The 24485-nt window shown below is 48.4% G+C and overlaps 1 protein-coding gene across 1 annotated transcript in view; it reads left to right on the top strand.

Annotated features, from left to right (window-relative positions):
- The first annotated feature begins 1573 nt into the window (after window positions 1-1573).
- Window positions 1574-24485, top strand: part of HTR4 (5-hydroxytryptamine receptor 4) — a 36612-nt gene continuing 13700 nt past the window's right edge. The window contains exons 1-6 of the mRNA XM_041397791.1: window positions 1574-1599; window positions 4260-4385; window positions 5888-6088; window positions 13385-13538; window positions 14353-14550; window positions 14911-15278. Coding sequence (XP_041253725.1) covers window positions 1574-1599; window positions 4260-4385; window positions 5888-6088; window positions 13385-13538; window positions 14353-14550; window positions 14911-15278 — 1073 coding nt within the window. The remainder of the gene's footprint in view (window positions 1600-4259; window positions 4386-5887; window positions 6089-13384; window positions 13539-14352; window positions 14551-14910; window positions 15279-24485) is intronic.

Here is a 24485-nt window from a genome sequence, read left to right as displayed (position 1 = left end):
GGGCTGTGCAAGGCAGGGTCAGGCTGGATTTTGGGAAATGTTCTTCCCCAGAGGGAGCTGGGCACTGCCCAGGCTCCCCAGGGAATGGGACACTGCTCCAGGGATGCCAGGGTGGGATTCTGGGGCTGTGCAGGGCTGGATGATCCTGAGGGTCCCTTCCAGCTCAGGATATTCCAGATTCAGGCCCGGAGGCTGAGGTGGGAGCAGGGCTGGAGGTGCTGGTGTCTCCCCAGGTCCCCCCGTGTGTGGCAGGTCCCTGTCCCCAAAGTGGGGAGCGCTCCCAGCGCGGACTGACAGCGCCAACCCACACACGGCAATTTCTGAAACATCCCAACAGCCTGTCTCCTTTGCTTCATCCTGACAGACAATTGGTTTTAATCAGTGTTATCAGCTGCTTAAAACACTTCATTCTCTGGAGCGCTGCAGCTTTCAGCCTCCGGGAGATTCATGGTGCAGGGCTGCTGATGGTATCAGGAGTTTTGTTTCAAACCAGCACAAAAGGAGAAAACCTCATCCCTTCCTTCCCACCCCGCTGCCACAATTTATTTGATTTTTTTTTTTTTTTTCAAAAAACCACTCAAATAAGCGAATCATATGACCGGGTTATTTTGATACGTGGAGTGCTGTTTATTCCTGCCTTGTCAATACTTTAATTAATTTCAGTCTGTTTCTGAAACAGAAGTGAAGGGCAGAATTGACTGGGATCTGTTGGGAGCTGTCCTGCCATCTGCACGGGCTGAAGCAAAGCAGTGCAGCATTTAAAGGCATTAAAGGAAATTAAATGCTTCTGGATTAATGCTGACTTGTGATTAATATTTTAGAAAAGGATGTGGTAACAGCTGGAAAGGCAGAGATCAAATCATCACTTCCCTATTGTCATGTTTCTGTTCTGAGCCACATTATCAGGTTTACTCATAAACAGCTTATCTTGATTTTTAGGTACTTAAGACCTAATGATTTTTTTATGCCCAGGAATAATCAGGGAAGCAGGAAAGAGGAGAGGCCAATGACAGCTTATTTGTGGTTATGAAATATTACAGAGGGAAAAGCCCTGGCTGGAAACAATCAGCCCAAGCCTTTATTCCCCACACCAGAGGGAATGTTAAATCAGGAGAACTCTTTCTGAGGCTCCCACTGCTGTGAGTTTTGAATCTCAGGGGTTTCCCCTCTGTGTGCAGTGGGATCCAGGGAATGTGCCTGCTCTGCCCCCATGACTGATCTGTGCTCTTTGACTGCTGCAGAAAATATGCAAAAGCACTTGAGCTCGTTTAGAAAAGTTGGGGTGTTTACAGGAAAGTGAAAATTGAGCTTGAAAGAGTAATTACCCTTCTTTTCACTTTCACATTAATGACTATGCAGAAGAGCTTTTTAAATATGTCCATATGTGGGTTTTAAGCATTCATTCCCCATCAGTATTTCACCTTTTTCCTTAAGTGATTTCTGTATTCCTGCTAACCAGCAATCATTTTGCCTGAATCTCATTTCCTCATAATAGCAAACCCATCAATCTCTGCTTTATTAAAGAGGGAAGCAAGCTTGGAAGCCAGAGCACTCCGATTTGATAAAAGATGTTATGCAAACCATTGATTTCAATTTACAGCAATATCCACTTCTTCCATTATTAACAACTTGGAATTACTAAGACTGAATAATTAACATGTATTCCTGATGATGGGTTATTCCAAAGGCAGAAAGAGCCCAGATGAAATCCCTCCTGCACCCCAGCGAGGCATCTGCCTGTTGGATGTTCCCCAGGGGAGCAGTGGGGAATGGCACGAGGGAAACACTCCCAAAACTGATTTCAGAGCTAAAGCTCCTCTCCCAAATCTGCCAGGGGGAGTTCCTGCCCTGCTGGGCTCTGCTCAGAGCCTGGTGGTGACCACTTCTGCCCAGGGATGCCACCAGGATGCCACCACCCTCAGGACAGGGTGGGAAATGTGGATTTAAAACTCTCAGAGGTGGAATCCCCCCCCATGCAATGTCTGGAGAAATGTCTGGCTCATTTCTGCACTCCTCTGGCATTTCCAGAGCTTGTTTGCGTGAGTAAAACTCAACATCTCTGTGTGCCAGGAGTTTCTAATCCCTTTTAGCTTTTCTCCAGATCAGGAGTGCTCAGAGAGATAAAGTGTAAAAAGCCTGGGATGTTGTTTAGTACATAAAAGGTGACCCCAGGGTCAGTGAAGGTAAAACAGAATAACAGTTCCATTTTTCAGTTACCTGAGCAGTGTCACAGCATTAATCCTGGGTGTCCAACACCAGCTCTGTAAACTGAGAAGAAATTTCCCTGCTGAATTAGTGTCAAGTGTTGCTTTTAATGCCAGTTTATCTCCAGCCACACTTGATAACAGGAACAACCCCGTTCTCACCTGTGTGATGTGAAGTCACACAAGCAGGTGAAGGTTTAGGATGCAGTTTATTCAGGATATAGCATTAGAAATCGCTTTAAGGGAAAAATAAATCAAAATTTTGTAATAAAATCAGGTTTATGAGGAATTTATTGCATCCTGGGGGTTACCTTCTGCTTTGCAAGCTCTGGGGAAAAAAAAAATCAAAACCTTTATTTGATACAGCAAATTATTTGTAGAAATTCAGATTTAAAATATGAGTGATATTGTGGGGTCTGGGGGAAATTTATGTTATTCTTCCTTTTTTTTGTTTTCCTTCCTCTTCATTAACTGTAAGAAATTATTGATCTCAGAGTAGGGGAAAATTAGGCACTTGGAAAAAAAAATATTTCCTTTCTCTAACTCTGGAAGAATTACTAAGTGAAAAGCCAGACTGTTTTGTGTTTTGTAGCACAGAATGAAGAGAGAAAAAGGCAAAACATTATGTAGATTTTGAAACTGAAGACGTAAAATGCTTGTCTTGAGGAAAGTTTGAACCCATTAGTCCTTGTCACATCACATCGGGAACTGGAGTGACAAAGAGTGATGGGTTCAGAAGGGAAAAGGGGAAATTGAGGTTACAGGTAAGAAAAAATCCTTCCCTGTGAGGGTGGGGAAGGGCTGGGATGGGATTCCCAGAGCAGCTGTGGCTGCCCCATCCCTGGAGTGTCCCAGGCCAGGTTGGACAGGGCTTGGGGCCACCTGGGATAGCAGAAGTTGTGGAATGAGAAGAGCTTTAAGGTTCCTTCCAACCCAAACCATTCTGTGATTTTACGATACTAAAACCTTGTGAAAAAAATGACAAAAAAAAATGACAGAAAAAAACCCCCAAACACCCAAATGCTTCTGCATGGAAAATAGCATGATTTATTTTTGTGTAAAGAGAATGGAGAGGTTTTTGTGCAGAGGCTCTGAGCTGTCAGGGTCACCCAGCTGTGCTGAGTGGGTCCTGCAGGGCTGTGGGGCTCATCCTGCCCAGGGCATCCATGCCTGGGAGGGGTGGGATGGGGGCACCCAGTGCCACTGCAGCTCCTTCCCTTTTGTTATAAATAACTGTAGTTGTTGGCTTCTGTGTTGTGTATTAACTTTTGCAAACTATTAGTTTGCAAACTATTATCACAACGATTTCGATGTAGCAGTTTGTAATCACTGATGGACTGGTTTTGATACAGTATAATTTATCAACTCTTGTGGCCAATTTATCAACTTTTGTGGCCAATGTGTGGCTTATTTATTATTATAATAGTGTGATAAAAATATACTGTAGTTTAGGCTTTCACAAAATATTTAAATAGAGACTGTGTAGTGTTAGCTTTTGCAGGATACTTTTATTTTTGTAACTAACTGACAATAGTGAGAATAACTTAAATAAGTTTGTAGAAACAGCTAAAACTGTATGATTAGACAACACGGAAAGAACCACACAGATAACATTAAAAGAAAGGATGTGAAAAAGGCTTCTACTACTGACTTTGTCACTGTCAATAATCCCCTATTTGTTGTTGTGAAGAAATGGCATACACATTGTGAGGAAAGGACATATAAATTGTGAGGAAATGATATGTACATTGTGAGAAAATTATGTACATGACCCCCAAAACTCAAATCTGCACTATTGCAGGGGTCAGGAGTCAAACAAAACTAAAGAATTCCCAGAACATGTGAAAGAACTCAAAGGAATATTTGAATATGTATAACCTTCATAAATATGCATCTGATCAGTGCAATGAAAAAATATATAAGGAAAGTTGTTTTAACTCACTGGTGTGCTCTGGGCAGTTTGCCGAGCACCCCAACTGTACTGTCCCTTTTAATTTTGAAAAATTCTAAGGAGTGAGCCTTGTTTCTCCCACTTTTGTCTCTGGTTCCCCCCAGTTCGAGTGAGGGCTTCGGCATCGCGGAGAAGATCGTGCTGCTCTCCTTCATCTCCGCCGTCATCCTCATGGCCATCCTGGGCAACCTGCTGGTCATGGTGGCCGTGTGCCGGGACAGGCAGCTCAGGTGAGCCCCCCTGGGACACAGCCTGACTCTGCAGGACAAGCTGATTTGTGGTTAGCATTAATCCAGTAATAAATAAAAAATCCAGCCCGGCTCCATAAACCAGTGTGGGCTGACTGGCAGAGATTCCAACCAGTAACAACTCTCCTGAAATACCAGCATGTGGCTGGCTCAGAGCCTGGGGGGTTTAGGGACCAGACCAATGACTGTGAAGCACTGGGAGTTTTTGAATTGCCTGTAAAAGCTGTTCAGGAGCAATCAAACAGGCTGTTCGGCTGATGAAACAACGGGGATCTGTCGTGGGTTGAGTCCCAGATGCACAAACATTGTGGTGTTGAGATGGCAACCTGCTGGTCATGGTGGCCAACCCAACTGGGCAACCTGCTGGTCATGGTGGCCAACCCAACTGGGCAACCTGCTGGTCATGGTGGCCAACCCAACTGGGCAACCTGCTGGTCATGGTGGCCAACCAAACTGGGCAACCTGATGGTCATGGTGGCCAACCCAACTGGGCAACCTGCTGGTCATGGTGGCCAACCCAACTGGGCAACCTGCTGGTCGTGGTGGCCAACCAAACTGGGCAACCTGCTGGTTGTGGTGGCCCTGTGCCTGGACAGGCAGCTCAGGTGAGCCCACCCCAGGGATACAGCTCCTCCTGAAGAACTGAGGGCAGGAGCTGTCCCCAGGGAGGTGCCCCTGCCTTGCAGACCCTCCCTGCCCTCGGCTCATCCTGCAGTGCTGGCTCCGTTTAAATTCCCATCCTCATCTTTTTAGCATTCTTGGTGTAGAAAACCAGACAAATCAGGAAAAAGCACGTTAAGCAGCAATTCCCAGGTTGGCCTCTGGCCCTTTTCCATCTCAGATTTCCCAATGAGCTCATCAGCAGTGCACAGACCAAGGTCTGGTTGTGGTTGTGCAGCACCAGCACAACTTAGCAAATGTTGTCCGTGATTTGAGGGGGTCACAGGCACAATTCCTGTCTCAAGGCTGCTGCTAACCCTGGGAATTGTCAGCCCAGCCTTAGGAGCAGAGAGAGAGATTTAACAGCCTCTATTCATGTGCTGCGTGGGATTTTTAATGGATTTAATTCTATTTTATTGTTGTGATTTTAAAAGTACTCTTCAAGTTAAAATTACAGCTTCGGTCTAGATTATTCTCAGTGCTTTCTGGAAGGATTTTCTCCATTTACAAGTTAAAATAAAATCCCCTTCTTCCACCCCAGAGTCTCCAGTGCAAGCTGTGAGGCTGAGCCACCTGCAGAGGCCTGTGAGCATCCATTTGCCTCCTCTGGGTGAGCAGAAAGATCTGTTTAGGCCAGGAAAATGGTGGATATTTAGCTTTAAAAACCAGGAGCAAGCCAGGAGTGACATATAAAGTGAGGAGTGTGTTAGAGAGGAGCTTTTAGTGCAACAGAGCAGATTAAACCCAAATTCAAGCTGGAATCTCTGTCCATGTGTGGAGGTTGCTGCACTGAACCCACCCTAATTTTGTGATCTGCCTCGCAGGAAAATCAAGACCAACTATTTCATCGTTTCCCTGGCCTTTGCTGACCTGCTGGTGTCGGTGCTGGTGATGCCCTTTGGAGCCATGGAGCTGGTTCAGGACAACTGGATCTACGGAGAGATGTTCTGCCTGGTGCGCACCTCCCTGGACGTGCTGCTGACCACAGCGTCCATCCTGCACCTCTGCTGCATCTCCCTGGACAGGTACGAGCTGCAGAGGGCCACTGCTGGAAGGCTCTGCTCAGTTCTGGGCTATCCTGAGCTGCCAGAGGGCAAAGATGGACCTGCTGGGAATGGCAGAGCAATAAATCCCTCCCAGGGCATGATTTCGGAGAGAATCCTGATGAGGGCAGAGAAATTTGGAGTGGGATGAGATTTTTGGAGAGAGCCTGGGTTGTTGTTTGCACAGCTCTGTTGGCAGCACTGGCCAGGTGTGGTTCTGTTCCTCCTTTGGAGTAAAGACACCTCGAATGTGTGCAGAAGTGGGAGCTGAGCTGGGGCAGAGGGAGGGACATCGTGCACAGGGGTTGTTCCAGCAGAGAGGTTCCTCTGCTCCCAGGATGAGGGGAACCAGCCTCAAACTGCACCAGGGCAGGCTCGGGGTGGACACCAGCAGGAATTTCCCCATGGAAAGGGTGCTCAGGCCTTGGAGCTGCCCAGGGAGGTTTGGAGTGCCCATCCCTGGAGGTGTCACCTGGATGTGACAAGGTGGGCATTGGGCACAGGTCTTCTCCAGCCTAAATTTCCTGGGAGATCCTAGAAACTTTCCTTTCTTTCAAACTTTTCTTGCCACCTAAAAATAAAGCCCAAAGCCTCAATAATTTATGGTGAGCAATTCTGTTTGACTGCTGTCTGCAGATTTTTGGGTAAATGGAAGAACTTCCATAAGAGTTTTCACAAGATAAACATTCAGTAGAAAACATTTTGGCTATTCTGATAATATTTTTAGAGGGTTTTTTTGGGTTTTTTTTTTTTTTTTTGAGTTCTCTGTGGAGATTTCAATCCTTTAAAAACCCTGTTACTTAGTATTGCTAACAGGGCCAAAATAACCATAATTATTCTTGTTATTGTGATAGCTGATATTTAAATATGTGGCATTTCAGTACCTTGAGAGTCTGAGCGCAGCCAGACTTCAAAAAAAAAGTTGCTTAACCTCTGTATTGATGGGCAGCAGTGCTGTGGGGTGGGAGGCAGGGCAGCAGCACAGGCAGTTTTGTATCCAGAGAGAAGCTGACATCCAACAGCCACAGCTCCTGTCCTTATCTGCAAGTTTAGATGGCTGGAACACAAATGGGAAGCTCGTTATCTTCAAACCATTGACAAATTGCCACTCAGAGCCAATTACCAGGAAAGCAGATGTTGGGCACCGTGCTCTGGACACGACCTTGCTCTCTGAAATGTTGGAGTTTGATTCTCCAGGCTCTTAATTAAATAGAGAGGGTTGTGGAGAGAAAGGGAAAGGGGATTTCATCTGCAGCAGGGGATGAGGAACCTCCTGTGTGAGGGCACAGAAAGGAGGTTCCCCCTTTCTCCTGCCCTCCTGGAGACCCCCCATGTCCAGAACTCCTGCTCCTGCTGACTGTCCCCTTCTGTCCCCAAGATCCTGGGACAGCCTGGGCTTGGAGTTGATGATGCTTTAGGGATACTTTTCCACCTGGGCCCTTGGCATTAACTTGAGTTTCTCTGACATTTTTTAGTTGGTTTGGGGTTGGTTTTTTCCACAGCGAGGACTGATTGAGAACAGTGTGAAGGGGCCAGAACAGATGAAGAGAAGGCGGTGGATGACCCCAAAAGGGCAGAGCAGGTGGATGAATGAGAGGTTTTTGTGGAGGGAGGGATGACTCAGCCCAGCATCGATCCTCCCTGGGCTGCAAGGGCAGCACTGCTTCCTTCCCAGGACTTAATTCAATTTTTCCAGCTGTTTGCTCTTGTGTTCATTCAGAATTTATGGGAGTGTGCTGCTTCTAGTTGGTAGTTTTTCTGTGATCTATTTCCTGCCTTCTGTTTTATTTCAGAGCATGCAGGTGTGAGTTTTAAGGGTTTTTTTTAAGAAAACTGGGTGGTTAATCTAATCCTAGAGACTCAGTTTGAAAGTCATTCCCTTCAACATATTCACAAAGTGTTGCTTGAAAAGATTTTTATCTGATAAAGTCTTGTAACTATTTCCACTGCTGCCTCTGGAAAAGAAGGAAACAAGCTCTGAGGCTTGAATTCTCAAAGGCATTGGAGAAAATCTGGAGAAATCACCACATAATAATCTGATTTTACTGCTCAGACACAGGGAGAAAAGTACTGCAGACAGCCTCTGCCAGTCTCAGCTGGAAAAGGGATTTTTCCAAGGTAGCAAAGGTATCTCAGGGCTCACTGAATCCAAAGTTTGCTGCCACTGCCTTAAGCTTCTTCATAATCTCTTTGATATTCTAATATATTAGAGAGATTTACCCTTGAAATATTTATTTATTGCATGTTTTATGCATACATGTCCGTTCTTTGTGCCAGTGCAATAAAAAATAATTGCACTGCAGATAAACAGACCCAGAAGCTCTGACAGAGTCTCCAAATACAGCGGACCTGTCAGGAGAGGCAATTTTCTCCTCCAATATTTGCAGTCCAATTTGCAATGCAATTACTTCTCAAAGTCTTTGGGGGCTGGGGAAGAGAACAGAGAAACAAACAGGTCCCAGAGGTCTGTGGGTTTGGGTTTGGATGCACATCTGGCACCTCTTTGTGCAGCTGGAGCATCCTCTCCCTGCCCCTGCCCCCTCCTGGCTGTCCCAGGTCCCCCCGGGGCTGTGTCCCTGTGGCTGCTCTGTTTGCTGGGGTGTTTCAGACACCTGCACCCCACAAACCAGCCCTGAGTGTGTCCTTTGATCCCAAACTGATCCTACACTCAGGCACAGCCCAAAATCCCTACTAAGCCAGGGCTAAAGCACGGCAGATGCGCCCGGAGAGTGACAGCTGCTCCTTGTGCTGTTTGCAAACATTAATTACCATTAATGGACAGCAAATTAGCTCAGCCCCGTGGGAGAGGTGATGCTGTAAAGCCTGCCGAGCCCTGTGGTGACATCCTGTGACAGCAGCCCTGTCCCTGTGCCAGGGCACGGAGCGTGGCCCTGAGGGATGCGGGTGGGCACTGCCCCTGCTCCCGGTGCTCCAGCCCAGCATTCCCTGCTCATCCCCTTCCCATGGATCACAGATGGGCACAAGGGACTGGCTGGTGCCCAAAGGATGCCCAGGCTGTGGATGGGAGCACAGAGTTTCTTCCCAGGCTGGAGGAAGCTGCTGTGCCCAGCAGTGGGACATCCCCGGCTGCCCAGGGCCACCAGGAGCTTGTTAGTGGGGAGAGTGATTAAACTTCGGCTAGCTGGCAGTAATTAATGGCTACAGTCTGATTAAATGCCCCGCATTCCAGGTGGAGCTGTGCCCAGGCTGTAAATTCACCTCAGCCAGCTCAGGTGGGAGCTCAGGGGCAGCGTAGGCAGGGACAGCTGGGCCTGTCCCCACGGCTCGGAGAGGTGACACAGCTGTGGAGCTGTCCCTGCCAGGCAGGACACCAGCCCGGGGACTGCAGAACGCAGGTCTGACAGCACTGAGCAAAATCCCAGAGCAGATGGCCACGGCACGGGCTGGGGGACGCGCTGCCCTTTATTCATCTTTGCAAACCCTCCAGAAATATTTCATTTATTTCGTCACCCTCGCTGCCAATAACCCTCCACACACCTCAGCCTCACGGGGACCATCAGGAGCCCCCTCTCTCTCCATTTGGCAACATCTATTTGTTTGTGTTCCCTGCTAAATTTATCCAGCTCCAATTAACTGTTCTCTTTAGCATTTTTCTCAGTGTAATTATCTCAACACCAGCAGGCCGTTGTTTTTCTAATAAGAATTTAATTTTGTTAGATATAATCATTTTAGGACATTTTCTTTTTCTGGACCAACGATGCAGAACTTTGTTTTCTTTGGCACAACGAGAGCCCAAAGCTTATTTGCTCAGTGGGAAAAAGGAAAATAGAAAGAGCTGTTCTTTCCAAAAAAATGTTAAAATCTGGTTATACAGAGGCCAGAACCTGTTTTCACTGAAATATCAGCAACAGCAGTGTAGGATTAATTTCCCAAAGGCGCAAATAAATTGAAATTGTGGCTCCTTAGGTTCATCACTTGGTCAGGGCTCAGCTGGAGACTCTGTCCCCATCTGGATTCCCTGAGGGACAAGGACAAGGGCAGTGACCTCCCACTGACACTTGCACCCTAACTTTGGGAGAGAGCCAGCAGCACCCACAGTTTTCCCACCCTTTTGCCTTCTTTTATCCGGTTTTCCCATCCTTTTGTCTTCTTTTTTTCCAGTTTTCCTATCTTTTGGCTTCTTTTTCCCTCGATGATTTAAGGGGGGGTGAAATATTACTCAGTGTGAGCGCTCAGTGAGTGTTCTGTGGCTCATCCTGGCCCCAGGATGGTCCAACATATGCTCTGTACATCATTTTCCATATGCACATGACACCAAATGCTTTGAAGTGTGGGCCACCCCCAGAGCCAGGCTGTTAATAAGGCTGGGGGTGGATTTGTCTGTCTGTGATAGCTGAAGAGCTCCTTGCAGGGTTGTGCCTGCAGGCTCCCAGCTCCAAACTGCACTGCAAACCAGGAGATGCTTTAATTTCTCTCCAGGGGCAGGCAATGATCTCCTGCAGCTCAGTAATTCCATTTCTGCCGTGCCCAGGAGGCAGGAAGGAAAAGGGCTGTGGTCAGAGCCTCAGTGGGGCTGAGGCAGGAGCTGAGCACTCCAGGGCAGTTTTTGCACAGCCAGGGGATTGAGGAGGTGTTTGGATAAATCAATAATTCCCTGCCATGGCCCACAGCCCATTGTGCTGCTGGCAGGCAGATCCAGGAACTGCAGAACTGTGGAACTGGTTCCCAACTGAGACCTTCCAGTGCCTGGGGGAAGATGGAAAAAGAGTGCCAGGACAAGGGAATGGCTTCCCATTGCCAGAGGGCAGGGATAGGGGGGATTTGAGAAGGAATTCCTGGCTGGGAGGGTGGGCAGGCCCTGGCACAGGGTGCCCAGAGCAGCTGTGGCTGCCCCTGGATCCCTGGCAGTGCCCAAGGCCAGGCTGGACACTGGGGCTGGGGGCAGCCTGGGACAGTGGGAGGTGCTCCTGCCACGGCAGGGGGGGAATTAAATGATCTTTAAGGTCCCTTCCCAAGTCCCTTCCTGTAGTCCAGAGGATTCCACACCTTCTCTGTGATTCTGTGATTTCTGCAGTGGCCAAAGAGCCATAAGGCCAGAGAAATGATGGATTTCTTCTTTTCAGCCACCTGTGAAATGTTAGCACTTGATTCATTCCTGTGGCAAATGTCTGATAAGGAGAAGGAGAAGTATTATATTAACCTTTGCTTTGTTGGAAGAGCTGCAGCTCCGGGAAGGGATTCCTGTGTTTCCCCTTCAGTGGAGGATGTCATTGCAGAGGAGAGGAGGTTTCACACCAGCTCCTCTGCTGTAGGGAACAGGGAAGTGAACATTTGCAAGGAACTTGTCTGATAATAGAGAGAATTAATATTTAATTGGGCCTGGACATGGCATTAATCATGTGTATGTATTGCATTTTATGTTCATCCATCAGGCTGCCACAGCAGCACGTGACAGACGTTCCTTGGGAGCCCAGGCAAACAGCTCAGCCTTGGGATGGAGCAGGAGTACAGAGCATGTCTTTATTCCAGCCTCTGACTAAAACTATTTCCAATCTCACAGATATAATTACTTTTCTCCCAGTGAATAAATAGCTGCTTAAATGCTCAGGCCACCACATACATCAAACCACCAGCTCCTGCACCAGCTGTGACTTCCAGGCCTTCTGGTGGCACCCACGGCTGTCTGATATCAGATTCCTGGGATGGAAACCCTGCTGGGCTCTGAGGAGTGGCTGCTGTGCTCCTCTGCCTCCCTCCCCACCACACAGCTGTCACCCACACCCTGCTCAGGGCACTTTGTCACCCAAAACAGTGACAGGAGGAGCCCAGCTGGGCTGGCTGAGCACGGGGGAAGTTCTCGTAGCAGGGAAAGTGAAATAAAATAAAATCTTCTGACATGAAAGTGGAGGAAAATTGCTGCTGAATCACTGGGAGGGAGGAAATATGAGAGCTTAAGGTGTCATTTTTACAGGCATAATTTTTACTCTAATGGCCTTTAATAGCAGGAACAATTCAGTGTAATTCTTTCAGCTGCAGCTGAGAGAGGAGCAGAGAAATGTGATCACTCAAACTGCTGGCAAGAATTGTTTTCCTGCTGCACTTAATTACCAGTGTACAGTGGCTTTCTCTTCCTGTTTGCTTATCCAACTTGTCAAAGGCTAGCTGCTGTCTTGGCTGGTTTTATCCTCTCATTTACTGGATTTCTTCTTTTGCCCTTTCTGCAAAGAAATGGAGTCTCTCGTGCCTTGCCTTTGATGCCTTTGATGTCCAGCACTTCCAGTGGGTGACTTTGAGATAAGAAACAATGAAATGGTTTAAATTTATTACAGATCCTTTGTGTTGAGTCAGAGGAGCAGCTCTGAAGCTCCCTCTGTCCCAATAAACGTCCCCAGAATTGCTGCTGGAATTCCAAGGTCATTTCTTGGACAGGGATCAGCCCCAGGGGAGCTGGAGCTCCACCAGAGGAACATTGCACCCACAGCTCTAAAAGACAGCTCCTGGCAAATCCCATTTTTTGGAAGTGCAGCTTTCCAGAGGAACAGGCTGATTTTTCATGCACACAGGAAACCAGAGGAGAACAGAGGAATTATCAAATTGCAGGAGTTGAATGCCTGTTTCAGCGTTTTTCCCCTGTGACATTTTGAATCTTGTTTCAAAGAGACTTTTAAGAAATGTTTTCTTTTGACACTTTGATATTATTTCAAACCTCTGTGTGGAATATATCATCTGATTTTATCAAAATAAAGCAATTCGGTTGACTCCACATGACTTTAAAAAAAAAAAAAAACTCTTAAGAAAAAATGGAAATTCTTATATTTTTGTGCCTGTTTAGGACAAAGCTCTTGGTCCCACTCAAATCTTGATGAAATAAATGCACATCTTGAAGAGCAGCTCTTTAATACACATGTGTGCTTGCTAATTTAATTCTTCTAATTCATGGTTCTGCTGCCCTCATAATTTTTTTAAAGAATCCAAAAAGCTAAAGAGCAAAAAATATTTTATTGGGAATCTGAGACTGATTGTCAGGTCAGGACCAGTGAAAGTATGCAACTGGATATTTGCTGATCTGGTCTTCTCAGGAATAAATAATAATTTTAGAGTCCACAAAGAATAATACATAAACACCTGTGAATAGAAAAAGTCTGAACAGGTACACACAAAAACACCTTCTAACCAATGAACTGAGCGCCAGGAAAACTCCAGCCAACTGGGGTTGAACACAAAGTCCGTGAAAACTACAGAAAAATGAGTTATGGGAATAAAGAATTGGCTTTTCTGCATGAAGAAGTGCTTTTTGACCCCGTTTTTGCCCTGCAGGTACTATGCCATCTGCTGCCAGCCCCTGGTGTACAGGAACAAGATGACCCCGCTGCGAATCACGCTGATGCTGGGAGGCTGCTGGGTGATCCCGACCTTCATTTCCTTCCTCCCCATCATGCAGGGCTGGAACAGCATTGGCATCATTGATCTGGTGAGCAGCCAAGCAGGGACACCAATCCAGCGTGCTGGATGGGTGCTGGATGTTCTCTAAAAAGCAATTCTCAGGGAAAGGGGAAAAGAAGGAGAAACTTCTTGTTGGCAGTGCGGAGGGGCTGCTGAGATTCTGGAGGGGTCTTTAAGGGGGGGTTGAGGTGGCTCTGTCCTGGAAGGACTGACACAGGGACAGCAGTGGCCTGGGAGAGGATTTTAGCCACATTCACTCCCAGTTCAGTGAGGTGTCCTTGGAAAAGAGGCCAAGCCCAGCTGGCCCCTGAAAACACCTCAGGAGTCCTTGGTCCCCTCAGCCTTTGCAGCTCTCACTAAAACAAGAGGAAGGATTATTCTCTTGGTAGAAAAAGCAAGAGCTAGTAGTGCCAGGACAAGGGAGCCCAAAATTACTGCAGAGGGCAGGTTAGATGGGATATTAGGAAAAAATCCTTCCCTGGGAGGTGGTGAGGCCCTGGCACAGGTTGCTCATGGAGGTTGTGGATGTGTCCAAGTGCCCAAGGATGGCTGAATGGGGCTTGGAGCAACCTGGTCTAGTGGAAGGTGTCCCTGCCCATGACAGGGGGTAACACAAGAGGATTTTTAAGGTCTCTCCCTGTTGGAGTCCTGGACACTGAGAATTTTAGACTTTCTGTGCTGACAGACTGACAGTCAAGAGAGCACTACATTTGACCTGAGGCCGTAGAGAAAGCTTCCTAAACTGATTGACAGCACTGTAGTTGACACCTCCCAACCCAGCCCGTTCTCTGATCCCCACTTCTTCCCTCCTTCCTTGCCTCACCCTCCCCTCCGCACCCCAGATCCAGCAAAGACAATTCAACAAGGCCTCCAACTCCACCTACTGCATCTTCATGGTGAACAAGCCCTACGCCATCACCTGCTCCGTGGTGGCCTTCTACATCCCCTTCCTGCTGATGGTGCTGGCCTACCACCGCATCTACGTGACGGCGCGGGCGCACGCGCGGCAGATCCGCCTGCTGCAGCGCGCGGGGAACCCGGCCGAGCCCCGCCAGGGCCCCCAGGAGCCACGGCAGGGCCCCCAGGAACCACGGCAGGGCCCCCAGGAACCACGGCAGGGCCCCCAGGAACCACGGCAGGGCCTCGAGGAACCACAGCAGGGCCTTCAGGATCCATGGCACGGCCCTCAGGAGTCACAGCAGGGCCCTCAGGAGCCACGGCAGGGCCCTCAGGATCCATGGCAGGGCCCCCAGGAACCACGGCCCGGCCCTCAGGAGCCACAGCATGGCCCTCAGGATCCATGGCACGGCCCTCAGGAGCCACGGCAGCACCCCCAGAAGCCACGGCAGCATCCCCAGGAGCCATGGCCCAGCCCTCAGGAGCCACAGCATGGCCCTCAGGAGCCACGGCAGCACCACCCCGACCAGCACAGCAGCCACCGCATGAAAACCGAGACCAAAGCTGCCAAGACCCTGTGCATCATCATGGGCTGCTTCTGCCTCTGCTGGGCCCCCTTCTTTGTCACCAACATTGTGGATCCCTTCATTAACTACACCGTGCCCGGCAAGCTGTGGACGGCCTTCCTGTGGCTGGGCTACATCAACTCGGGCTTGAACCCTTTCCTCTACGCCTTCCTCAACAAGGCTTTCAGACGTGCCTTCCTCATCATCCTCTGCTGCGGCGACGAGCGCTACCGAAGGCCTTCCATCCTGGGCCAGACCGTGCCCTGCTCCACCACCACCATCAATGGCTCCACGCACGTGCTGAGGTGAGTCTGCCCTTGTTGGCGTTGTTGTGAGGGTCCCAGGATGAGGGAAGAGATGAATCTGACTCCATGTTTCTTAGAAGGCTGATATATTGTGTTACATTATATTATATTACTAAAAAAATAGAGAAAAGGCTACATCAGAAGGCTAGGCAAGAATGAATAATAAAAACCCGTGACTGACCAGAGAGTCCGACACAGCTGGACTGGCATTGGTCATTAAGTCAAAACAATTCACATGGAACCAATCAAAGATGTATCTGCCACATTCCAAAGCAGCAAAACACAGGGAGAAGCGATCAGATAATATTGGTTTTCTTTTCTTCAGAGGCTTCTCATCTTCCCAGGAGAAGAAATCCTGGTGAAGGGATTTTTCATAAAATATCATGGTAACATGCCCTGATGCCTTCAGAGGCTGCCTAGAAGGCCACCTAGGCTACAGTGTTAAAGGAATAAAGCAGGGATTTATTAAAAGCCCTTCACAGGACACACCTGGGGCAGTGCAGGAGCCCGGCTGTGGCTCCACCCCAGGTGGACTCCTGGCCACGAGTTCTCACTCTTTGATCAGTTTTGGTCCATTTCATACTGGGGTTCAGTGTCCCATTCCAGCTCCAGCTGATGCAGTCCCATCCTCCCAGGTTGCTCTCCTCCATTCCCTGTTGGTGGCACTTTCTGGGCTGAAGCTGCAGCGGTGTCCTTGGTTCTGGGCTGGAAAAGGATTGTTCTGTATGCCTGAGCTGTGAGGAGAGCTGCTGACACTTGATGTGGAGTTCAGAGTTCTGTACCGGGGCAGTGCAGAGTCTGGGAAATACCAAAGCTCAAACTGAAGGCATCAGCCCAGGGCTGCCCAGAGCCTGCAGCCACCAGCAAGAGGAGTTTGTACAGGATTGCTTTCATTTTGCAGCATCTTGGTGGAAGGGGCAGCAATTATTTATTAGAATTATCCCTGCAATTTATTAGAAAGGGACGGGGTAAAAGCAATCCTGAGGTGCTCAGACAGCCTGGGTTTGTAGGGAGCAGGTGTGGGCAGTTCCTCCAGAGGTGTGCCCGGGAAAGAGCTGGAAGAATGCAGAAGTTGTGTGTGAATTTTGGCATCATTTGGTCTGAAGGGAACAGCTTGACCCTGTGGATGCTCTCTGCTGCATCTCCTTTAGGAAAGGGGACCAAAAGTTTCTGCAAAAGGGGAGGTTGTGCCAGTGGGATTTTACAGCTGCTTTTTGTCCCCTGGCAGGGAGGGCAGTGGCAAGAGGGACAGACCTTGTGCTGAACAAATGACAAAAATTAGCACAATAATGAACTGTAAATAGATGGGGATTTCTGGGTGTTCAGGGCTCTGTGCAACACCAGACTGAAAAAAGCCAAAATAATCTGAAAAATGCTGTGCTCCCCTTGAAACAGATTGTTTGCATTTCTTCTGTCACAAGTAGATATTTATTCAACACAAACCAACAAACTCCTGCCTCCATGAATTATTGAACTCTTGTACAGCACAAGTGGATGGGGAGCCAGGTCAGCATTGCTGGAATTCCTGGATAAAACAAGTTGTGAATTTTTGCCACGGCAAAGAAGATGACTTTGGGTGAAATACATCTGAGCAATGATCAGAGCAGACAAACTCTGCAACACCTGGGTCAGGGAGGTCACTCTGCTGTGTTCCCATTTCCTCTCAGAAGTGCTCAGAGCACTGCATTGCTCTCTCCAGGGAAAGCTCTAGTGAGAGGTTTATTTACCACTCATTTTCCAGCACTGAGAGGTCTTCTCCAAATGTCAATAGGATTTCTCCAAAGGAGAACGATTCCTGATTTTTCTCTTGAATGAGCCAAGAGAAACAAAGTGGAGAAAAGCAGAAATGAGCACTTTGTGGGGTTGGAACTGCAGTGAGCCCCAGGGCTCCCTGCTGCCACTGGAACAGGAGTGCAGCACCTCAGGCTCCAGTTTTTAGAGGTTTAACAGCTCCATGGATCCAGTGGAATAAAAATAAATCCCTGGTGGTAGTAAAGTGCTCAGAGCTGCTGTGGAGCAAAAGGATGAGTGATCACAGAATCCTGGAACCACAGAATGGTTTGTGTGGGTGTTTGAATGGTTTGTGATGTTTTTTTGAATGGCTTGTGATGTTTTTTGAACGGGTTGTGATGTTTTTTGAATGGTTTGTGATGTTTTTTGCACGGGTTGTGATGTTTTTTGAACGGGTTGTGCTGTTTTTTGAATGGTTTGTGATGTGTGGCTCTCAGCCAGGGTTCCCCCACAGCACAGGTGGTGCTGGGGGTGCAGCAGTGACCCCACCCCACCTGTGAGGGTGGGATTTCATGGGCTGCAGCTGTGGCTCAGCTCAGGGAATGAAGAGGTTGTCCCTCAGAGCTGTTCCTGGTGCACCCAGCGGGTCTCTTGGGATCTGGGCTGACAGGTAAAATATCTCCTGTTCTTCCTCCTCCTGTTCTTTATCCTTCCCTGGGCACTCGGGCAGGTGAAGAGACCACAGAGCTCCCCAAGGCAGAGCAGCACACTCAGGGGTTGGAAAGGGTTAAAATTTCTGACTGCTTGGGAATTTTCATGATCCTGCAAGATGAGTCAGAGCTCTGACAGGTCCTGTCTCCTTCAGGACAAGTTCATGAGCCCCAGGTGGATCATTGGGCTTGCTCTGCCCTCCTCTCCATTCCCCAGACTCCCTGTTTCACCCTGGGTTTGCACTGGGCATTTTTGGAGGTATTTTGGAGGCAGCTGTGGAGTTTTTGTGCTGGTGGCACCTCCAGAGCTTTTGGGTCTGTGTTGCCCCTTCTCCAGCAGTTCCTTTATTCACGGCACCATGAGGGAAGAACTTCCCCCCTTGCCAAGGTGCACGCTCCCAATAAATTCTATTTTTGGAAATTCCTGAGCAAAAGCTTGAGAGACACAGCAAACGATGAGCATCTAAAAATGATGATTTCAGTGATGTTTCATTTGTTTTGCCCAGGGTAGGGCAGCCAGAGGTTGTTCAAGATGTGTTTTCCACTCCAGAGGTTTCAGTCCAGGGATCAGCTCCCTGTGCCAGCAGAAGTGGCTCCAGACCAAGCCCAAGCTGAGGGGATCTCATTGCTGCCTGGAAATGCTAATGTTGTTAAATAGCCAAGAGTAATTTGATTTTCACCTAAATTTCATTAGCTGCCAACCTGGAAAGGAATTCTCTAAAAATACGAGGGATGATTAGACTCAGTAACAACTAAAAAAAGAGTTTTGTCATTTCTTGAGGGAGCACTCTTAATTTTTTAATGAAGCTTTGCCAATATTTACAACCAAACTTGTGTTCCAACTTCCCTGGCGTGGTTTTCCAGCTTGGCATCAGTGCCAGCCTTTCTGTGCCATTCCCTGGGACTGGGGCTCTCAGGGCACAGGGAGCTGGGACCATCTGAGGTCACTCAGACACATTTGGGCTGAGTCAGGGGAGATTTGGGATCTGCTGCAGGGTCCAGGAGCAGAGGAACCCTCAGGTGCAGGAATGTGGGTGTTCCACAAAGCCCAAGTTACCACCCTGTGTCAGAGGAGCCCCCTTCCCCCAAACCCTGCTCCCCAAAGAGCAGGAACTGCTGAAGCCAGTCCCAGCTCCAAAAACGCCTCCCTGGAGGGAACAGAGAGCTTCTGATAAGATAAAAGCTTTTTGTAATTGTACTGAGTGAAATCAAGATATTTATCTTATTTCCTACAAAGGAGAGAGGGGATTAGAGATTTGCAATAGCACAGCTTCCTTCAGTTTTTGAAAGATAATCCCTTTCAATATGCCTGGATGTTGGAAAAAGAGATTACAGTGCAGCTAAACCCCTTTTTGTTATTTGGCCCCATACAAGATTTGGGATCACTTTGTGTCTGGTGGGGAAGCTGAGGCTCTGCAGGGCACCTGGAGCTTCGAGATGACTGAGATGTCACTCATCTTTGTCTGCCTCTAATTGTGTGATTCGTGCTTTGGGCAGTGAGGGCAGCTGTGTCGTGCTGGGGCAGGGTCTGCCTTGCAGCTGGAATTAGGGATCCATGGCCAGACAGAGTCGAGATGACTGAGATGTCACTCATCTTTGTCTGCCTCTAATTGTGTGATTTGTGCTTTGGGCAGTGAGGGCAGCTGTGTCGTGCAGCTGGAATTAGGGATCCATGACCAGACAGAGCCCCCAGCCCCAAAATCCTGCAGGTGAAGTGCCTGACAGCTCCTCCTGGCACAGCCCAGGCCTGGTGGAAACTTCCCACTTAAATAATGGAGTGCAACTTCAACAACTGCCTTCAGATAAAACAGCCATCCCTCATAATGCAGCACCTATTGGATCCAACTCCCAGTCCTTTGTCAGGCTCTCCACTCATTCCAGAGGTCCAAAACAGGATTTAAAACTAATTTTGGTGCCTGAATAGACTATTATGGATAGAACCTTGCTCTCCACCTACTCTCCTTCTGTTTCAACTAACCTTTGAATGTGTTGGGCTGGTTCTCTCCTCTCGAGAGATTAATTTGGTTTATTAGCGAAGTGTTTTCAGACAATGCAAATCAGCATGTGCAAAGAGCTCCACATGCCTTAGGGTTAGAAATTCTATGGAAACCTCAGCAATTATTGTCATGTTCTGTTCTTCCTCGTGGCAGCAGTATCTACAACTCAGAGCTAATTGTGTAAGTGCATTTTAATTTTAGGTTCACTTCTTTGCTGTTCTTTTCAATAATTCTCTTCCTTTCTGATCGCTAGAGGAGAATTCATTTAAGCATTGTATGCACTACCCCATTAAAAAGTCACAATGTGGAAAAGCTTCCCTGTTGCTGTGTTAAAATTGCTTTTAAGGCTTTTGGAATGTCTGTGGGAGAGAAAACCTTGATATTCCCAAGATATTTTGGCCAGAAGTTTGGTATTTCCAAGAAGGTGTTGAGGACATTCAGCACACCTGTTGTGATGTGACTGTTTTTTAAAAATTTGCCATTTTTGAGATCGTTCCCATTGCCTGTGGGGCTCACCCACCTGTGAGCCCAGCCCTTGGGCAGCTCTGTGCGTCTTTCCACCTTCAACTTTCCATTGCAAACCAGGAAATTGGCATTTGAGAAAATTTGCCATTTTTGAGATCCTTCCCATTGCCTGTGAGGCTCACCCACCTGTGAGCCCAGCCCTTGGGCAGCTCTGAGCTTCAACTTTCCATTTCAAACCAGGAAATTGGCATTTGAGGGTTTGGTTTGATTTATTTGGCATAGCAGAGGCGATCCTTGCCACCATGTGCTGCTCAGTGCATCCTGAATGGTGACCCAGCCTGGGAATTGATCCAGAGCCAGCCTTGCTTTGGGTTTGCCACCAGTGAAGCTGCACTTTTGCTGTGGGAGCGTGGGAATGGCATCCTGCCCTGCCAATATTCCATCCCTATGAAATCCAGCTGATTGAGGCTGTTCCTGCATGAGCTGATGATTTCCAGTCCTCGCTTCTGCATTCATCTTTCTGTTCTGGGGCTGTGACAGCCCATTCCAGGCAGCCAGGAAAGAGCATTTTGAAATGCAGGTAACCAGATTTAGGAGGCACTTTGGGAACTCCCCAGGGACTCCCAGCCAGGCCTTCTGCTGGGCTGCCCTTAAATTGGATTGGAAGGCACAGCCACGTTCCAGGCCCAGGTCTGGAATGAGTTTTGCACTGGGATAGGCTTGGCTGTGTGACCTTCCCTTGCTCTGGCAGTCCTGGGCTGGGAACAGGAGCATTGCGTGGTTCATTTGGAATTCCTCCCTCCCTGTGCTGCTGTTTCCCTCAGAATTCCCACCTTGCTTCATTCAGCCTTCCCTGGCACTGGTTTCAAAGTCAGTCACGTCCCTGAGTGTGGATTGTGTCTGCCACTGTCACTGACAGCCCTTCAGAGATGTTCCTGCAGCTCTGGCAGAAGGGTTGTTAATGAGGCTGTTAATTTGTGTCGTTCCGCTGAGCCATCAAAGCGCTTCAGGAACGGCAGAGCTTGTGGCACTAAAGAGCTTTTTGCTTTATCTCTGAAGTGTTTGTGTTATCGTGGAATCCCTGAGGCTGGAAGAGCCCTCCAGGATCGAGTCCCAGCTGTGCCCCATCCCCAGCTTGTCCCCAGCCCACAGCACTGAGTGCCACCTCCAGGAATTCCTTGGAGGTCCCCTCCAGGGCTGGGCACTCCAAACCCCCCTGGGCAGCCCCTTCCATTTTTTTTTGTACTTTGCCCTGATATGATGGCATGGCCCAAACGATGTGACATCCACACAGGAGCCTTTTCCTGCTCTGAAATCCTTTTCTCTCAAAATGAAGTCTAACAATTCCTTTAACCTCCGTGTTTTCCAAGCTCTGAGTCCTGGCAGTGCTTTTTCCACCACTGAAGTGAAGCCACTTCTGGAAAAACACATAAACAACAGTTTAAGTGCAATGCTGAGCAATATATTGTGGAGATTTATTTAAGAATTGAAGGAAAAAATATGGATTTATCCCTTTGCAAAGCTACATGAAACAGAGCAGAGCCAAACAGGCAAACTCAAGAAAAAAAATCAAGAAACTGCTCATGTCTCACATTAATGTTATCTATGAGTAACTTTATCACAGATTGATCTGTCAGTGCACAGGAGCAGTCCCAGTTTCCACTGATATATTAAAGGCACATTAATGCATTCAGGGAGATTCATGCCTTGTGCTGCTTTTGTGACAGGCTTTTACAGCACCAGAGTTGGTGTTTATTAGCACTGAAAGCACTTCATAACACTCGGATCCAGCTTTTGAGACAAGAACTGCACAAAGCAGCTGCTCCGCAGGCAGGGAAGCAATTACGAGTGACACTGCCACGAGTGCTGCCAGGAGAGCTTCAAAGAGCTCAAGGGGGGATGTTTTATCCTGCAGGAGTGTCCCATCCACCTCCCAGGCAGGGATGCAGCTGCTGGGCATCCCTGGAAATCCTCCTTGGGCACAGCCCTGTTCAGCCTCTGCAGGAGGGAGGAAAAGCAGGCACTGAGCTCTGCTCCTGGGACAGGGACAGCACCCAGGGAAGGGCTGGGAATGGGCCAGGCAGGGTCAGGGTGGATTTTGGGGAAGGTTCTTCCCCCAGAGAGTGCTGGGCACTGCACAGATTCCCCAGGGATGGGCACAGCTCAAAGCTGCCAGAGCTCCAGGAGGGTTTGGACAGTCAGATTGGGATTTTAGGGCTGTGCAGGGTCAGGAGCTGGGCTGGGTGATCCTGTGGGAACTCAGGATATTCCATGGTTCTGTTCTGTGACAGAGCCCCATAAAACACCAGCTCACAGAACTCAGGGAAATGAATGATGCACTGCAGTGACAAACTAATTCCTCTGTTTATGAAAGGATCTTTGTCCTTGATAAATTTTAAAACAAGCCCATAAAATCCTTTAAAATAAGCTGCAAGCTAAATTAATTTCCTTAAAACCCTCTTTCTCCCTTGCTTGGCTTCACATGTGTTTGCCTGGCAAGATTTGGCTGTAAAACTGTGTCTGCTCACCTTGGAGTTCTTCTTGTCCCATAATTAATAGCTGGGCACACAGGCTGCTGGGTTCTCCTGGAGCTCCCTGCCCTCCTCTCCTCCCTCAGGGGCTCTCCTGTTTGCAGGCCCAGCACACACAGAGCTTCCAGGCTCCTGTTTCACACTCAGCTACACTAAGGGACAGTTCTACATTATCCTCTCATGACATAAAGAAAGCTGTTTAACTCTGAGGAATTGTAGATGCCTGAAATTTGATTTCTTCCAATCCAGGACTGCTGTTTTATAGGAGAATTTTCTTTTCCACGTGCACAGTTTCAGGCTCTTGTTGGCTCAGGAGAAAAGTGCAGGATGAGAGTGGGGTTACAGCTGTTTTAGGAACCCCTGGAATTCCCTGTTCCACTTCAGGGGATTGGTGAAAGACCAGCAGCCCACAGAGGGGGATTTTGAAGCTCATCCTGCAGGCAGGCATCGATCCAGCTTTGCTAAAGATGAAGTGGTGACTGCTGTCCTCCTGCACTGCAGACTGAGTCAGGGAGCTCAGCTATTGCTCTCCCATCTGTACCTAAAACCCCAACCCAGCATTCCAGCACATTGGAGCTGCCAAAAGACTCCAGGACCACCAGCCAGGGAGCTCCAGCAGCTCTGCACTGCCTCCATAAATCAGGTTTTTTAGCAGTGAGCATGGCTGCTAAAATCATGGGGACAGATGAAGTGGCCAAGTCACAATTCCCTGGACTTGGGTTTAAAGCCAGATGTGGCTTCCTCCAGAGAGGATCCTCAGAGCACAGGGGTGGCTGGTGCTCATGGAATGGTTGGGAGGAAGGCAGGACCCAGCTCCCAAATCCCTTCCAGAGCAATGCTGAAGAGGTTTTGGAAAACAGGCTCAGCAGAGAATTCCTGCCTAAAATCCTATGGGGAAATTTTCTTGAAAAGCACAATGATTCCCAGAATGGTTTATGGAGAAAAGGCCTCCAGCTGATGGCTCAGATGGTTCTAACACTGAAGTCAGGCTCCTTTCAGTGGGAGGTTTGGGGATGTAGCTCTGACTGATGCCATTGACTGCTCAGTGTTTGATGTGGGGCTGTTTCCTGATTAACCAGCGCTGTGTTTTTTCCTTTTTCCCTTTAACTCCCTCACTGTGTCTGTCTTTGCTCCTTCCTGCACTAAAAGTGGCTGTTCCTCTGTCTCCAAGCTCCTCCTGCTCTTCTGCAGCAGACCAGCTCCTGTCTAGCCATGACCATGCTCTGTAAGTCCTTTCTTTTATTACTGCAGCTCTGTCTGTTCACTGTTTATTGCAACCCACTGTAAACCCTCCTTGATTTATGGCTTAACACCTGTGGGGTGGAGGCAGCAGCCCCAGGGAAATGGGGATGTCTGGCAGGGCATTGGGAGTGGGCTCCTGCTGCAGGGTAATGTGGATAAGAGGGATTTTCCCCTTTGGGATGGTTGTTCTCACTCCAAGGACCAGGCTACAGCACTGCAGGATCTCCTCAGTGGGCAGCACACAGACAGAAGCAGGGTACAGAGAATGGGTTTGGATATTAGGAAAAATTCTTCTTTGTGAGGGTGGGGAGGTCCTGGATCCCTGGCAGTGTCCAAGGCCAGGTTGGACCTGGTTTAAATTGGTTAAACCTGACAGCTCAGAGACTTCCCCTTCCCTCAGCTGGGTTCCTGCCACCTTGGGAATGCTCCAGGGCCAGGCACTTCCACAGATGCAGCTCCAGAAGAGCGGAAGAAGCGTGGAATTGGCTTCCTCCTCAAAATGGCTTTGTAAGAGGGCAGGGAAAGGAGCAG

This window comes from Onychostruthus taczanowskii, unplaced genomic scaffold, assembly GCF_017590055.1.
Source record: "Onychostruthus taczanowskii isolate IOZ18803 unplaced genomic scaffold, ASM1759005v1 scaffold14, whole genome shotgun sequence".
Lineage (NCBI taxonomy): Eukaryota > Metazoa > Chordata > Aves > Passeriformes > Passeridae > Onychostruthus > Onychostruthus taczanowskii.
This window is presented reverse-complemented; position numbering and strand designations above follow the sequence as displayed.